The following is a 16,947-nucleotide window of genomic DNA, read 5'->3' as shown; positions in this document are numbered from 1 at the left end:
AGGTTTTCTTTTTTTGGAGGGGGGCATGCTGTGTGCCAATAAAACTTTATTTATAGAAACAGGTGGCCGACTGGATTAGTTTGTTGACCACTGTTTCAGAAGAAAATTATTTAAAGATAGAGGAAACCTATGGTTTATTGTTACAGGAATGAAATATTACTGGATGAAATAATTTTACTGGTTCTAGCCTTATTTTAAAAGGTTAAGGTTTTGCTTTTTTTTGCTTTTTTGATTTTGTATTTTTGTCTATTTTAGGTTTCAGGGTACAGGTACAGGATGTGCGGGTTTGTTATAAAGATAAATGTGTGCCATGGTGATTTGCTGCACCTATCAACCCATCACCTAGTATTAAGTACAGCATGCATTAGCTATTTTTCCTGATGCTTTCCTTCCCTTTGCCTCCCTAACAGGTCCCAGTGTGTGTTGTTCCCCTCCCTGTGTCCATGTGTTCTCATTGTCCAGCTCCCACTTATAAGTGAGAACATGTGATGTTTGGTTTTCTGTTCCTGCATTAGTTAGCTGAGAATAATGGCTTCCAGTTTCATCGATGACCCCGAAAAGGGCATGCTCTCATTCCTTTTTATGGCTGCATAGTATTCCATGGTGTATATGTACCACATTTTTTAAATCCAGTTTATCATTGATGGGCATTTGGGTTCTTTCCATGTCTTTGCTATTGGGAATAGTGCTGCAATGAATATATATGTATACATGTATATTTATAATAGAATGATTTGTATTCCTTTTGGTATATGCCCAGCAATGGGACTGCTGGGTCAAATGGTATTTTGAGTTCTAAATCTTTGAGGAATTGCCACACTGTTTTCCACAATGGTTGAACTAATTACATTCCCACGAACAGTGTAAAAGCATTCCTATTTCTCCACAACTTTGCCAGCATCTGTTGTTTCTTGACTTTTTAATAATTGCCATTCTGACTGGTGTGAAATGGTATGTCATTTGGTTTTGATTTGCATTTCTCTGATGATCTGTGATGCTGAGCTTTTTTTCATATGGTTGTTGGGAACATGTATGTCTTCTTTTGAGAAGTGTCTGCTCGTGTCCTTTGCCCATTTTTGTGGGGGCTGTTTGTATTTTTTTGTAAATTTGTTCAAGTCCTTTATAGATTCTGAATATTAGACATTAGTAAGATAGACAGATTGCAAAAATTTTCTCCCATTCTGTGGGTTGTCTGTTAGTTGTGATGATAGTTTCTTTTGCTATGCAGAAGCTGTTTAGTTTAATTAGATCCCATTGCTTTTGTTGCAATTGCTTTTGATGGTTTCATTATTAAATCTTTGACCATGCCTATATCCTGAATGTTATTGCCTAGATTTTCTTCTAGGGCCTTATAGTTTTGTGTTTTACATTTAAGTATTTAACCTATCTTGAGTTAATTTTTGTATAAGGTGTAAGGGAGGGGTCCAGTTTCAATTTTCTGCATATGGATAGCTAGTTCTCGCAGCACCTTTTATTACATAGGGAATCCTTTCCCCATTACTTGTTTTTGTCAGGTTTGTCAAATATCAGGTGGTTGTTGGTGTACAGTCTTATTTCTGAGTTCTCCATTCTGTTCCATTTGTCTATAAGTCTGTTTTTGTACCAGTACCATGCTGTTTAGGTTACTGTAGGTTTGTATTGTTTTGGTTACTCTAGTTTGAAGTCAGGCAGCATGATGCCTCCAGCTTTCTTCTTTTTGCTTAGGATTGTGTTGGCTATAAGGGATCTTTTTTGTTCCCAAATAAAATTTAAAATAGTTTTTTTTTTCTAATTATGTGAAGAATGTTAATGGTAGTTTATCGGGAATAGCATTGAACATATAAACTACTTTGGGAAACATTGCCATTTTCATGATATTGATTCTTTCTATGCATGTGCATGGAATGTTTTTCCATTTGCTTGTGTCGTCTGATTTCCTCGAGTAGCGGTTTGTTGTTCGCCTTGAAGAAGTCCTTCACTTCTCTTGTTGGCTGTATTCCTAGATATTTTGTTCTCTTTGTGGCAATTGTGAATGGGAGTTCATTCATGATTTGGCTCCCTGTTGTGTGTCTTTGGTGTGCAGGACTGCTTGGAATTTTTGCACATTGATTTTGCATCCTGAGACTTTGCTGAAGTTGCTTATCAGCTTAAGAAGCTTTGGGGCTGAGATGATGGGGTTTTCTAGATATAGGATCATGTAATCTGCAAACAGAGACAATTTGACTTTCTCTCTTCCTATTTCAATACCCTTTATTTCTTTCTCTTGCCTGATTGCCTTGACCAGAACATCCAATGGTATGTTAAATAGGAGTGGTAAGAGAGGGTATCCTTGTCTTGTGCATGCTGGTTTTGGTATCAGGATGATGTGGGCTTCACTAAATGAGTTAAGGAGTCCCTCCTTTTTGTTTGGAATGGTTTTAGAAGAAATGGTGCCCGTTCTTCTTTGTACCTCTGGTAAAATTCAGCTGTAAATCCATTTGGTCCTGGGATTTCTTTTTTAACTGGTAGACTATTTATTACTGCTTTAATTTCAGAACTCATTATTGGTCTATTCGGGGATTCAAATTCTTTCTGGTTCAGCCTTGGGAGGGTGCGTGTGTCCAGAAATTTATCCATTTGTTCTAAATTTTCTAGTTTATTTGCATAGAGGTGTTTTAGCATTCTCTGATGGTTGTTTGTATTTTTGTAGGGTCAGTGGTGATATTCCATTTATCATTTTTTATTTTGTCTATTTGATTCTTTTTTCTTCTTCATTAATCTAGCTAGCAATCTATTTATTTTATTAATTTTTTCAAAAAACCAGCTCCTGGATTCGCTGATTTTTTTGAGGGTTTTTTTGTTTCTCTATTTCCTTCTGTTCTGCCCTGATCTTGGTTATTTCTTGTCTTCTGCTTGCTTTGGAGTTTGTTTGAACTTGGTTTTTTAGTTGTGATGTTATGATGTTGATTTGAGATCTTTCTAACTTCCTGATGTGGGCATTTAGTGCTATACATTTCCCTCTTAACACTGCTTTAGCTGCATCCCAGACATATTGTTCTCTTTGATGTCTCTTTGTTCTTATTAGTTTCAAATAATTTCTTGATTTCTGCCTTAATTTTGTTATTTACTCAAGAGTCATTCAAGAACAGGTTGTTCAATTTCCATGTAGTTGTGTGGTTTTGAGTTAGTTTCTTAATCTTGAGTTCTAATTTGATTGCATGTAGTCTAGGAGACTGTTATGATTTCAGTTTTGTTACATTTGCTGAGGAGTGTTTTACTTCCAATTATGTGATTAATTTTAGAATAAGTGCCATGAGACATTGAGTAGAATGCATATTCTGTTGTTCAAGGATGGAGAGTTCTGTAGATATCTATCAGGTCCACTTGATCCAAAGCTGATTTCAAGTCCTGAATATCTTCATTAATTTTCTGTCTCAATGATCTGTTTTATATTGACAGCAGGGTGTTAAAAGTCTCCCACTATTATTAGAGACTTTTATAGGTCTCTAACAACTTGTTTTATGAATCTGGGTGCTCCTATATTGAGTACAAGTATCTTTAGGATAGTTAGCTCTTCTTGTTGAATTGAACCTTTGACCATTATGTAATGCCCTTCTTCTTATTTTTGATCTTTGTTGGTTTAAAATCTGTTTTTCAGAAAGTAAGACTGCAACCCCTGATTTTTTCTGCTTTCCATTTGCTTGGTAAATTATTCTCCACCCTTTTATTTTGAGCCTATGTGTGTCTTTGTACATAAGATGGGTCTCTTGCATACAGCACACTGATGAGTCTTGACTCTTCATCCAGCTTGCCATTCTGTGTCTTTTGATTGGGGCATTTAGCCCATTTACATTTAAGGTTAATATTATTATGCGTGAATTTAATCCTGTCATCATGATTCTAGCTGGTTATTTTGAGACTTGCTAATGTAGTTGCTTCATAGTGTTATTGGTCTGTGTACTTTAGTGTGTTTTTGTGGTGGCTGGTAATGGATTTCTTTTCCATATTTAGTGCTTCCTTCAGGAGCCCTTGTAAGGCAGGCCTGGTGGTGACAAATTTCCTCATCATTTTCTTGTCTAAAAAGGATTTTATTTCTCCTCTGCTTATGATGCTTAGTTTGGTTGTATATGAAAACCTGGGTTGCAGATTCTTTTTCTTAAGAATGTTAAGTGTTGACCCCCAATATCTCTGGCTTGTAAGGTTCCACTGAGAGATATGCTGTTAGTCTGATGGGTTTCCCTTTGTAGGTTACCTGGCTTTTCTCTCTGGCTGCTCTTAACATTTTTTTTCCTTCATTTTGACCTTTGAGAATCTGACAATTATGTGTATTGGGATCTTCTCATGGAGTATTTTACTGGGGTTCTCTGGATTTCCTGTATCTGAATGTTGATCTGCCTTGCTAGGTTGGGGAATTCTCCTGGATGAAATACTGAAGTGTGTTTTCAAACTTGCTTTTATTCTTCTTTTCTCTTTCAAGTATGCCACTTAGCAGTAGATTCAGCATTTTTTTAAAAAAAATTATTTATTTAACTTTAGGTGCATACTATATCTGGCATTTCTCCCCATGTTATCCCTCCCCACCCCCTGCTATTTTTTCCATACCCCCAAAAACTGACCCAGTGTGTGATGCTCCTTTCTCTGAGTCCACATGTTCTCATTGTTCAACATCCACCTATGAGTGAGAACATGTGGTGTTTGGCTTTCTGTCTGAGAATGATGGTTTCCATATTCATCCAAGTCCCTACAAAGGACATAAACTTATCATTTTTTATGGATGCATCATATTCCATGGTGTATATGTACCATATTTTCTTTGCCCAGTCTATCAATGATGGGCAATTGGCTGGTTCCAGGTCTTTGCTGTTGTACACAGGGCTGCAATGAACATATGTGTGCATGTCTTTATAGTAGAATGATTTATAGGTCTTTGGGTATATACCCAGTAATGGGATTGCTGGATCAAATGGAATTTCTATTTCTAGGTCCTTGAGAAATTGCCACACTGTCTTCCACAGTGGTTGAACTAATTAGATTCAGTATTTTCATATAATCCTATAGTTCTCAGAAGTTTTGTTTATCCCTCTCATTCTTTTTTCTCTGAGATTATTTCCTCCACTTAGTCTATTTGGCTATTGATACTGGCGGTTCCATTACAAAGATCTTGAGCTGTGTTTTTCAACTCCATCAGGTCATTTATGTTCCTGTCTAAACAGGTTATTCTGGCTAACAGCTCCTGTAATGTTTTATCATCATTCTTTGTTTCTTTGCATTGGATTAGAACATACTCCTTTAGCTCAGTGAATTCTGTTATTACCCACCTTCTGAAGTCTACATCTGTCAGTTCATCCATCTCAGCCTCAGCCCAGGACTTTGCCCCTGTTAAGAGGTGTTGAGATCATTTTGAGGAGAAGAGGAACTCTGGCTTTTTGAGTTTTAAGCACTTTTGCATTGATTCTTTCTCATCTTCATGCACTTATCTGTCTTTGATCTTTGAGGCTGATGACCTTTGGATAGGGTTTTGTTGAAGTCTTATTTGTTGATGTTGTTGTTGCTGTTGCTTTCTGTTTGTTTGCTTTTTTAACAGGCCTCTCTTCCATAGGGCTGCTGCAGTTCGCTGGGGGTCCTCTTCAGACCCTATTCACCTGGGTCCCTCCAGCACCTGGAGGTGTCACCAATGGAGTCTGCAAAACAGCAAAGATTGTTACCTGCTCCTTCCTCTGGGAGCTTTGTCCCATAGGGGCACCAGCCTAATTACAACAGGAATGCATTTGTATAAGGTGTCTAGCAATCCCTGTTGGGAAGTATCAGCCATTTAGGAGCCACGTGATTAGGGATCTGCTTAAGAGAGCACTCTGGCTGCCCCTTAGTGGAGGAGGTGCACTGTGCTGGGGGGAATCCCCCTTGTCCAGACTGGCCTATTCAGAGCCAGCAGACAGGAAAGACCAAGTCTGATGAACCAGAGACCACAGCAACCCCTCGCCCCAGGGGCTCCATCCCAGGGAGATCAGAGTTCTGTTCATAAAACCCTGGCTGGAGTTGCTGAAATTTCCACAGGGAGTCCCCACTTGGTGAGGAGGAATAGATCCAGAACCCAACTAAAGAAGCAGTCTGGCCACAGTCTGCCAAAACCCTGTGCTGTGCTATGGGGAATTCCTCCCTGTCCAAATGTCCAGTCTATCTGACACCAGCTGGGCAAAACAGCAGACTAGAGATGGAGTGATGGCTGTCCCCCTTCCCCACAGGAACTTTGTTGCTTAGGCAGCAGACAGCCACAGTGATAGTGGCTGCCCCTCCCTGCAGGGAACTTGGCAACCTGAGTGGTTCTGTTCTTGGAACCCAAGCCCCTGGTGTTGTGGACTCATGAGGAGATCTGCTGATCTGCAGGTTGCACATATCTGTGGATAAAGCATGGTTTCCTGGGCAGGATAGCACATTCACTTACCACCTTTCTTGGCTGGGAGTGGAAATTCCCCTTCCTCCTTGCAGCTCCCAGGTTGGCCATCTCTTCACCCTGCTTTTTCTTGCTCTCTGTGGGTCATGCCAAATACCTAGTCAGTCCCAATGAGAGAACCTGGATACCTCAGCTGTATAGGAGTCACTTACCATTTTTATTCTTCTCAGTGGGAACTGCTGACAGCAGCTGCTTCTAGTCAGCCATCTTGGCCCATTCCTGAAGATTTTCTTCTGTGTTTTTTTTTTTAGGATTTGTTCTCTTTTATTTCTCAAAAATAATAATAATAATAATAAATGCCCTCAGAACAACCATTGATTTATAATTGTGTTTTTAAACAGTAATGAGCTCTAACTTTAAATATTAAAGCATGATATGTCAAAATCATGTAAACTTTTCTTTCATAATTAATACCTCATTAGATAAATCTAAGGAATAGAAAGCACCCTATGAAGATTCCATATCACTAATTTATATTACTTTACTTCTTATTTATATTTGGCTTCTTAATTCAAATACTGGAAAATACAACAGAATTGCCATTGTTATTCTGTTATGTAATTGGTGTCTGGTTCTAGATTTGAAATAGGCAATTTCCAACCAGGAAAAAAACAGAGAGAGAGCTAAATGTATTGAGGATTCACAATACATCAGACAGTTTTATGAACATTAAAAAAATACAATTTCATTTAATTTGCAGCAACCCTAACAGATAGAAAGTAGTATTAATTCTCTTTTTGAAGTATGGAAATGGGGTGCAAATATGTTAAGTAACTTGATTGAGGTCACAGTTAACAAGCAGTAGAGTTAGTATTGAAACTCAGCCTTGGTTCTTAATAATACCCCATTAAGCCTAACTGTTACAATTGCTAATCCTTTTCAACACATCTAATATCTGAAAGAGAAAGTCTTTTTACCCTCTGCCCATTATTATTTTGTTCAGAATTATCTTGAATATTCTCATTAACACTATTGACTAATTTTTGAAGTTTTGATAACAATACTTTTGGTATTGTGATTGTGCTTACGATGAATGCGTAAATGCATTTGGGAGGAAGTGACAGCTTTATACAATGTTAATACTCCTTTCTGGGATTATTTTGGGCTTATTTAATTTATTTTTATACTTTGATGCAAAATAATTATGTTTGTTCTTTTCTTTTTTTTAATTGCAGTTTAGGTTTGGGGGTACATGTGCAGAACATGCAAGACAGTTGCATAGGTACACACATGGCAGTGTGTTTTGCTTCCTTTCTCCCCTTCACCCATATTTCGCATTTCTCCCCAGGCTACCCCTGCCCACCTCCCCCTCCCACTGGCCCTCCCCTTTTCCCCTTAATAGACCCCAGTGTTTAGTACTCCCCTCTCTGTGTCCATGTGTTCTCATTTTTCATCACCCGCCTATGAGTGAGAATATGCGGTGTTTCATTTTCTGTTCTTGTGTCCGTTTGTTGAGAATGATATTCTCCAGATTGATCCATGTCCCTGAAAATGACACAAACTCATCATTTCTGATTGCTGCATAATATTCCATGGTGTATATGTGCCACATCTTCCCAATCCAGACTATCATCATTGGGCATTTGGGTTGATTCCAGGTCTTTGCTATTATAAACAGTGCTGCAATGAATATTCCTGTGCATGTGTCCTTATAGTAGAACAATTTATAGTCCTTTGAATATACACCGAGTAATGGGATTGCTGGGTCAAATGGAATTTCTATTTCTAAGGCCTTGAGGAATCGCCACACTGTCTTCTACAATGGTTGAACTAATTTACACTCCAACCAACAGTGTAAAAGTGTTCCTTTTTCTCCACATCCTCTCCAGCTTCTGTTGTCTCCAGATTTTTTAATGATCGCCATTCTAACTGGCATGAGATGGTTTCTCAATGTGGTTTTGATTTGCATCTCTCTGATGACCAGTGACGATGAGCATTTTTTCATATGATTGTTGGCCTCATATATGTCTTCTTTCGTAAAGTGTCTGTTCATATCCTTTGCCCAATTTTGAATGGGCTTGTTTGTTTTTTCCTGTAAATCTGTTTGAGTTCTTTGTAAATTCTGGATATCAGCCCTTTGTCAGATGGGTAAACTGCAAAAATTTTTTCCCATTCTGTTGGTTGCCGATTCACTCTAGTGACTGTTTCTTTTGCCGTGCAGAAGCTGTGGAGTTTGATTAGGTCCCATTTGTCTATTTTGGCTTTTGTTGCCAATGCTTTTGGTGTTTTGTTCATGAAGTCCTTGCCTACTCCTATGTCCTGGATGGTTTTGCCTAGATTTCCTTCTAGGGTTTTTATGGTGCCAGGTCTTATGTTTAAGACTTTAATCCATCTGGAGTTAATTTTAGTGTAAGGTGTCAGGAAGGGGTCCAGTTTCTGCTTTCTGCACATGGCTAGCCAATTTTCCCAACACCATTTGTTAAACAGGGAATCCTTTCCCCATTGCTTGTTCTTGTCAGGTTTATCAAAAATCGTATGGTTGTAGATATGTTGTGTTGCCTCCGATGCCTCTGTTTTGTTCCATTGGTCTATATCTCTGTTTTGGTATCAGTATCATGCTGTTTTGATTACTGTAGCCTTGTAGTATAGTTTGAAATCCGGTAGTGTGATGCCCCCCACTGTGTTCTTTTTGCTTAGAATTGACTTGGCTATGCATACTCTCTTTTGGTTCCATATGAAGTTCATGGTGGTTTTTTCCAGTTCTGTGAAGAAAGCCAATGGTAGTTTGATGGGGATAGCATTGATTCTGTAAATTACTTTGGGCAGTATAGCCATTTTCACAATGTTAATTCTTCCTAACCATGAACATGGAATGTTTCTCCATCTGTTTGTGTCCTCTCTGATTTCGTTGAGCAGTGGTTTGTAGTTTTCCTTGAAGAGGTCCCTTACATTCCTTGTGAGTTGTATTCCTAGGTCTTTTATTCTTTTTGTAGCAATTGTGAATGGCAGTTCGTTCTTGATTTGGCTCTCTTTAAGTCTGTTATTGGTGTAGAGGAATGCTTGTGATTTTTGCACATTGATTTTATATCCTGTGACTTTGCTGAAGTTGTTTATCAGTTTCAGGAGTTTTTGGGCTGAGGCGATGGGGTCTTCAAGGTATACTATCATGTCGTCTGCAAATAGAGACAATTTGGCTTCCACCTTTCCTATTTGAATACCCTTTATTTCTTTTTCTTGCCTGATTGCTCTGGCTAGAACTTCCAGTACTATATTGAATAGGAGTGGTGAAAGAGGGCATCCTTGTCTAGTGCCGGATTTCAGAGGGAATGCTTCCAGTTTTTTCCCATTCAGTATGATATGGGCTGTTGGTTTGTCATAAATAGCTTTTATTACTTTGAGATACGTTCCATCGATACCGAGTTTATTGAGGGTTTTTAGCATAAAGGGCTGTTGAATTTTGTCAAATGCCTTCTCTGAGTCAATTGAGATAATCATGTGGTTTTTGTTTTTGGTTCTGTTTATGTGATGAATTACGTTGATAGACTTGCATATGTTCAACCAGCCTTGCATCCCCAGGATGAATCCTACTTGATCATGATGGATAAGTTTTTTGATTTGCTGTTGCAATCGGCTTGCCAATATTTTATTGAAGATTTTTACATCTATGTTCATCATGGATATTGGCCTGAAGTTTTCTTTTCTCGTTGGGTCTCTGCCGGGTTTTGGTATCAGGATGATATTGGTCTCATAAAATGATATGGGAAGGATTCCCTCTTTTTAGATTATTTGGAATAGTTTCAGAAGAAATGGTACCAGCTCCTCTTTGTGTGTCTGGTAAAATTCGGCTGTGAACCCGTCTGGACCTGGGCTTTTTTTGTATGGTAGGCTCTTAATTGCTGCCTCGACTTCTGACCTTGTTATTGGTCTATTCATAGTTTTAGCTTCCTCCTGGTTGAGGCTTGGGAGGACACAGGTGTCCAGGAATTTATCCATTTCTTCCAGGTTTATTAGTTTATGTGCATAGAGTTGTTTGTAATATTTTCTGATGATGGTTTGAATTTCTGTGAAATCTCTGGTGATTTCCTCTTTATCATTTTTTATTGCATCTATTTGGTTGTTCTCTCTTTTCTTTTTAATCAATCTGGCTAGTAATCTGTCTATTTTGTTGATCTTTTCAAAAAACCAGCTCTTGAATTTATTGATTTTTTGAAGGGTTTTTCGTGTCTCAATCTCCTTCAGTTCAGTTCTGGTCTTAGTTATTTCTTGTCTTCTGCTGGGTTTTGAGTTTTTTTGATCTTGCTCCTCTAGCTCTTTCAATTTTGACGATAGGGTGTCAATTTTGGATCTCTCCATTCTTCTCATATGGGCACTTATTGCTATATACTTTCCTCTAGAGACTGCTTTAAATGTGTCCCAGAGATTCTGGCATGTTGTGTCTTCGTTCTCATTGGTTTCGAAGAACTTCTTTATTTCTGTCTTCATTTCATTGTTTATCCTGTCAACATTCAAGAGCCAGTTGTTCAGTTTCCATGAAGCTGTGCGGTTCTGGGTTGGTTGCTGAATTCTGAGTTCTAACTTGATTGCACTATGGTCTGAGAGGCTGTTTGTTATGACTTCAGTTGTTTTGCATTTGCTGAGCAGTGCTTTACTTCCAATTATGTGGTCAGTTTTAGAGTAGGTGTGATGTGGTGCTGAGAAGAATGTATATTCTGTGGATTTGGGGTGGAGAGTTCTGTAAATGTCTATCAGGTTTGCTTGCTCCAGGTCTGAGTTCAAGCCCTGGATATTCTTGTTGATTTTCTGTCTGGTTGATCTGTCTAATATTGACAGTGGAGTGTTAAAGTCTCCCACTATTATTGTGTGGGAGTCTAAGTCTTTTTGTAGGTCATTAAGAACTTGCCTTATGTATCTAGGTGCTCCTGTATTGGGTCCATATATGTTTAGGATCGTTAGCTCTTCTTGTTGTATTGATCCTTTTACCATTATGTAATGGCCTTCTTTGTCTCTTTTGATCTTTGTTGCTTTAAAGTCTATTTTATCAGAGATGAGAATTGCAACTCCTGCTTTTTTTTGTTTTCCATTAGCTTGGTAAATCTTCCTCCATCCCTTTATTTTGAGCCTTTGTGTATCCTTGCACGTGAGATGGGTTTCCTGGATACAGCACACTGATGGGTTTTGGATTTTTATCCAATTTGCCAGTCTGTGTCTTTTGATTGGTGCATTTAGTCCATTTACATTTAGGGTTAATATTGTTATTTGTGAATTTGATACTGCCATTTTGATGCTAGCTGGCTGTTTTGCCTGCTAGTTGTTGTAGATTCTTCATTGTGTTGATGCTTTTTGGCATTTAGTGTGATTTTGGAATGGCTGGTACTGGTTGTTCCTTTCTATGTGTAGTGCCTCTTTCAGGAGCTCTTGTAAAGCAGGCCTGGTGGTGACAAAATCTCTGAGTACTTGCTTGTTCTCAAAGGATTTTATTTTTCCTTCACTTATGAAGCTCAGTTTGGCTGAATATGAAATTCTGGGTTGAAAGTTCTTTTCTTTAAGGATGTTGAATATTGGCCCCCACTCTCTTCTGGCTTGTAGTGTTTCTGCTGAGAGATCTGCTGTGAGTCTGATGGGCTTCCCATTGTGGGTGACCCGACCTTTCTCTCTGGCTGCCCTTAGTATTTTCTCCTTTATTTCAACCTTGTTGAATCTGACGATTATGTGCCTTGGTGTTGCTCTTTTTGCGGAATATCTTTGTGGTGTTTTCTGTATTTCCTGCAATTGAGTGTTGGCCTGTCTTGCTAGGTGGGGGAAATTTTCCTAGATAATGTCCTGAAGAGTATTTTCCAGCTTGGATTCATTTTCTTCGTCACATTCTGGTACACCTATCAAATGTAGGTTAGGTCTTTTCACATAGTCCCACATTTCTTGGAGACTGTTCATTCCTTTTTGCGCTTTTTTCTCTGATCTTGGTTTCTCGTTTTATTTCTTTGAGTTGATCTTCGACTTCTGATATTCTTTCTTCTGCTTGGTCAATTTGGCTATTGAAACTTGTGCATGCTTCACGAAGTTCTCATATTGTGTTTTTCAGCTCCTTTAATTCATTCATATTCCTCTCTAAGTTATCCATTCTTGTTATCATTTCCTCAAATCTTTTTTCATATCTTTTTTCAAGGTTCTTAGTTTCTTTGCATTGATTTAAAACATGTTCTTTTAGCTCACAAAAGTTTCTCATTATCCACCTTCTGAAGTCTAATTCCGTCATTTCGTCACAGTCATTCTCCATCCAGCTTTGTTCCCTTGCTGGTGAGGAGTTTTGGTCTTTTCTAGGAGGCAAGATGTTCTGGTTTCGGGTGTTTTCCTTCTTTTTGCGCTGGTTTCTTCCCATCTTTGTGGATTTATTTACCTGTTGTCTGTGTAGTTGCTGACTTTTTGATTGGGTCTCTGAGTGGACACCCAGATTGTTGATGATGAAGTATTTCTGTTGCTTGGTTTTTCTTCTACCAGTCTAGCCCCTTTGCTGTACGACTGCTGAGGTCCACTCCAGGCCCTGCTTGTCTGGGGTGCACCTATAGCAGCTGCGAAACAGTGAGGGATGCTACCAGTTTCTTTTTCTGCTATCTTTGTCCCAGAATGATGCCTGCCAAATGTCAGTCTTTTGGATATAGAGGGGTTAGGGAGCTGCTTGAGGAGACAGTCTGTACTTTATAGGAGCTCAATTGCTGAGCTGTGAGCTCTGTTGTTCATTCAGGGCTGTTAGGCTGCTATGTTTAATTCTGCTGCAACAGAACTCATAAAAAAAAGAAAACCCTTTTTTTCTCAGATGCTCTGTCTGGTGGGGGTTGGGGCTTTATTTTTGAGTGTCCATTGTGCTGTCCTGCCCAGCTAGGAGGCAGTCTAGTCACTATTTGCCTGCCGAGGCTCTGCCCTGCTGGTGTGAGGTTCGCCCTGTTGGTGCAGGCTCTGCCCTTCTGCTGCGGTCTCCGCTCTGCTGTCACAGGCTATGCCCTGCGGCAGAGTCTCTCTGTTGTAGTGGGTTGCCTCGGCAATGGCAGGCTGCGTCAGCAATGGGCGTGTACCTCAGTAGGGGAGGGTTGCCTCGGTAATGGTGGGCGCCCCTCCCCCACAGAGCTGCACTCTCAGGGAACCTCTCCACTGGGAGCGTTTGGAATTGCCGTTTTGTTTGTCACACTACGCCACCCCAAATGCTGTGTCCCTGGAATCTCCTGGGCTGGCTCACTGTCCAAGTCCCGTTCAGTCTCAAGTTCAGCCCTCTCAAGTCTCAGGTTGCTGGTTCAACAGGGCACCCGGACCAGTGCACTTTGTGCGGAGTGCTATGTAGCGCCGCTGCGCTAAGGCGTGGGCTGCCACCACACCGACTGCTGGCTACACCAGCCAAAACCTCTGCCTGGCATCCCGCATCTCTTTTATACCTGGGAATTTACCCGTTCTGTGGGCAACAAAGATCCATCTGGAAATGCGGCCCTGACTCACCCTCTCCACGCATGCACTGAGAGCTTCAATCCTGGGTTGCTCTCACAGCGCCATCCTGAGTTCTCCCCAATTATGTTTGTTCTTAAGAGTTTCTGGGATGTATTACTATTATAACTAGTAATTTAAAAAATTCCCATTACAGTTTACACTCAGTTATTGCTGATATATGTGTGATTTATTGATATTTGTATTTTTATATTTTTCCAGCCCCCTTAACAAGTTCTATCATTAGTTTTGAAAAGTAAAGAACTCTACTGGAATTTCCTTTTCTAAAATTTTCTGATATTTCAAAGCATTAATTTCCACCTCTTCTGGTTTTTTATCCAGAGGACCAGAATGTTTCCTTCTCATTAACTGTCCTTCATTTTATGCTTTGTTTCTTCATCTGTTTTTAAGAAGTGTGCTATTAACTATTCTTAAAATTATAACATTATTCACATAATCTTGTTAAATAGAGAAAAATAGTTAACAAATATTTTTAACCAAGTATATTGCTTTTCAAACCACTTCTCCTCTAGCAAGAAGTTATAAAATTTGAAACAGAAAATATGATTTTAAAGAAGAAAATAAAAGTAAGTTTTTTTGTGAATCAATGTTTATAAGTAAAAATATTTCCTCTAGTACCTGCTTGTCCTATGTAATAAGCATGACCCAATGATGATAATTCTTTGTAGGTTATTGAAAGCAACGTGAAGCAGACCATGGGAAGGATAAGTGAAGAGGGGCAGGAGTAAGTATTGACATCATGATAAGAGAACTAGAGTAGTATCACCCTCTTCTCAAGATCAGTTATTCAAAACTAGATTAGACTAGACAGACCTCTGAAGGGTTCACATTCATGAATGCTTGCATTAAATACACATGTTGCATCCTTTTTCTGTGCTTTGGAATGCTCACTCTAATATGTAGACCTTAATCTGTACCCTTTATTAATATAGAAATGAATTTATTAGATAAAGTTGGAGGTGAAGGTGAATTCTCATGGCCAGGAATTAGGAAAGTAGGGAGGCATGGATTTATTTTCTCCAATTATATGGCTTTTAGTGATGATACATTTTGAAAACCCCTATACATATATTACTCTGAAAATTTTAGTTTAAAAAGTAGGTGGCTGATTCATATCATTTGTTTATAACCTAACTTATAATATTGATATAAACTTGTTATTTATATTACAAGCTTATACTTCACACAGTTACTTTTCTCTGAGTTGATACTATAGTTTGAATCTCAGAATTTGGTATCAAGAACAATGGAAAACCATATGTTGATTTAAAGAGGGAAAGGCTTTTTTTTATCAGTGGGAAAAAGACTTTTAGGTGTAGGTGGCTTGGGCTCAATGACATCATTAAGGAACTAGGGCTCCTCACCTGTCTTCTCTGCTTTCCTCTGAGTGTGGCTGCTGCCTCCTTTGAGTCTCAATATGGCTGTCTTCAGGCATTAACCAGTCTTCATTCCATGAATTAAGAAAGGGAAAGGTGAAGGACAGAAGGCAAAGAGCTTCTCAATTTGAGGCTTTCCTGTTTATTCAGGAAGGACAATTCTCTCCAGGTGCTCCCACCACATCTCATTGGCCAGCACCATGGGCCAAGGCCACTCTCAGCTGTAAGAGAGGCCAGAACATGGAGCACCCCACTTTCTAGCTTATGGGGCAGAAAAAGCCATGGAAGAAAGGGATTGGATAGAGTGCTGAGTGAGCTGTATAGGTGGATGGAGGTTTTGTGGTTTCTTATATCATGTGGGATGTTCTTAAAGAGGGAATAGAGTTACATACACAAAACTGGGGAAGCGCCTCCCACAGCCTTGGCAATGAGAGTGAATAGACCTAAAGTCTATCCTTACGCTCATGGTATACCTGCCTTCCCCGCCATACCATATGCTACAGGAGAATACATCTATTTATTTAGAGGATCTGTTACATTCAAGGCCAAAACTCTGTACAAATATCTGTTTTAAAAAAGTAAATGATTATGAAATCTCATCTTGTCTGTTTTTAGGTAAATGTGTCTAAAATAGATGTTTATTTTGAAATTTTCTTTTATGCTTAATGTATTTTTTTCTAACCTATGGTATTCATTTCTTTTGTATTTTAAGGGGCCTTTGGAAATTTATCAAGGAATTTGTAAAATTGGAAGAAATAGAAGATAACTCTCAAGCGACAGAACAAATGGCCAATGAAAATTCTTAACTTCCATGTATTTAGCATGGTTGTTTGCAGATGTATATATATTCATAAAGATACATTTCATCAGCTTTAATCTCTAGCAAAATTAATGTTGTATATGTATCCTACTCAGAATACTGAAATAAACACATGTATACATATGATTAGTTTCTACTGTTGCATATATTTATAGCAATACTAGTTCTTAACATCTGTTTACCTTCATTTGATAATGTTCCACTGTGGAAAATATTTTTGATTATTTGCTAATAAAGAATTCAGCATGGTTTAAATTTATTTGTCAACACAAGTTTGTATATATGCATTTAATAAAATTTGATAGTTATTTAACTAATTTTAATTTAATTTAATAGTCTTTACTGATTGGAAACGATACAGTGCTCCACAAACATTACACTAGCACTGCGCTGTGTACTGCATCTCAGCTGATTGTGATCCTGATGACGACATTGTGACTTAGGATTTTTATTTATCCCCACTTTGCCTATGATCTAATCTAAACATTGCCTATATAGGGCGATTTTTTTTTTTTTTTTTTTTTTTTTTTTTTTTGAGACAGTCTCACTCAATCTCCCAGGCTGGAGTGCAGTGGCACAATCTCGGCTCATTGCAACCTCTGCTTCCTGGCTTCAAGTGATTCTCCTGCCTCAGCCTAATGAGCAGCTGAGATCACAGGTGTGTGCCACTGCACCTGGCAAATTTTTGTATTTTTAGTAGAGTCAGGGTTTCGCCATATTGGCCAGTCTGGTCTCGAACTCCTGACCTCAAGTGATCCTCCCACCTCAGCCTCCCAAAGTGCTGGGATTACAGGGGTGAGCCATCATGGCTGGCCTATAGGGTGATTTTGAAGATCAAATGTAAGTGGTAAAGTACACATATGAGCGATTGGATCCTAATTTGTAGTAGTAGAGTTTGAGGTGAGAGAGACAAA

General features: G+C 38.8%; 1 protein-coding gene across 1 annotated transcript in view; it reads left to right on the top strand.

Annotated features, from left to right (window-relative positions):
* Window positions 1-16,288, top strand: part of LOC100406567 (uncharacterized protein C6orf118) — a 33,713-nt gene extending 17,425 nt beyond the window's left edge. Inside the window, exons 8-10 of the mRNA XM_035288872.3 lie at window positions 14,350-14,403; window positions 14,506-14,561; window positions 15,926-16,288. Coding sequence (XP_035144763.3) covers window positions 14,350-14,403; window positions 14,506-14,561; window positions 15,926-16,019 — 204 coding nt within the window. The 3' untranslated portion in view covers window positions 16,020-16,288. The remainder of the gene's footprint in view (window positions 1-14,349; window positions 14,404-14,505; window positions 14,562-15,925) is intronic.
* The last annotated feature ends 659 nt before the right edge of the window (window positions 16,289-16,947 follow it).

The sequence above is a fragment of the Callithrix jacchus genome, chromosome 2 (assembly GCF_049354715.1).
Source record: "Callithrix jacchus isolate 240 chromosome 2, calJac240_pri, whole genome shotgun sequence".
NCBI classification, from domain to species: Eukaryota; Metazoa; Chordata; class Mammalia; order Primates; family Cebidae; genus Callithrix; species Callithrix jacchus.
Note: the sequence above shows the minus strand (reverse complement) of the source record. Positions and strands in the feature narration are given on the sequence as shown.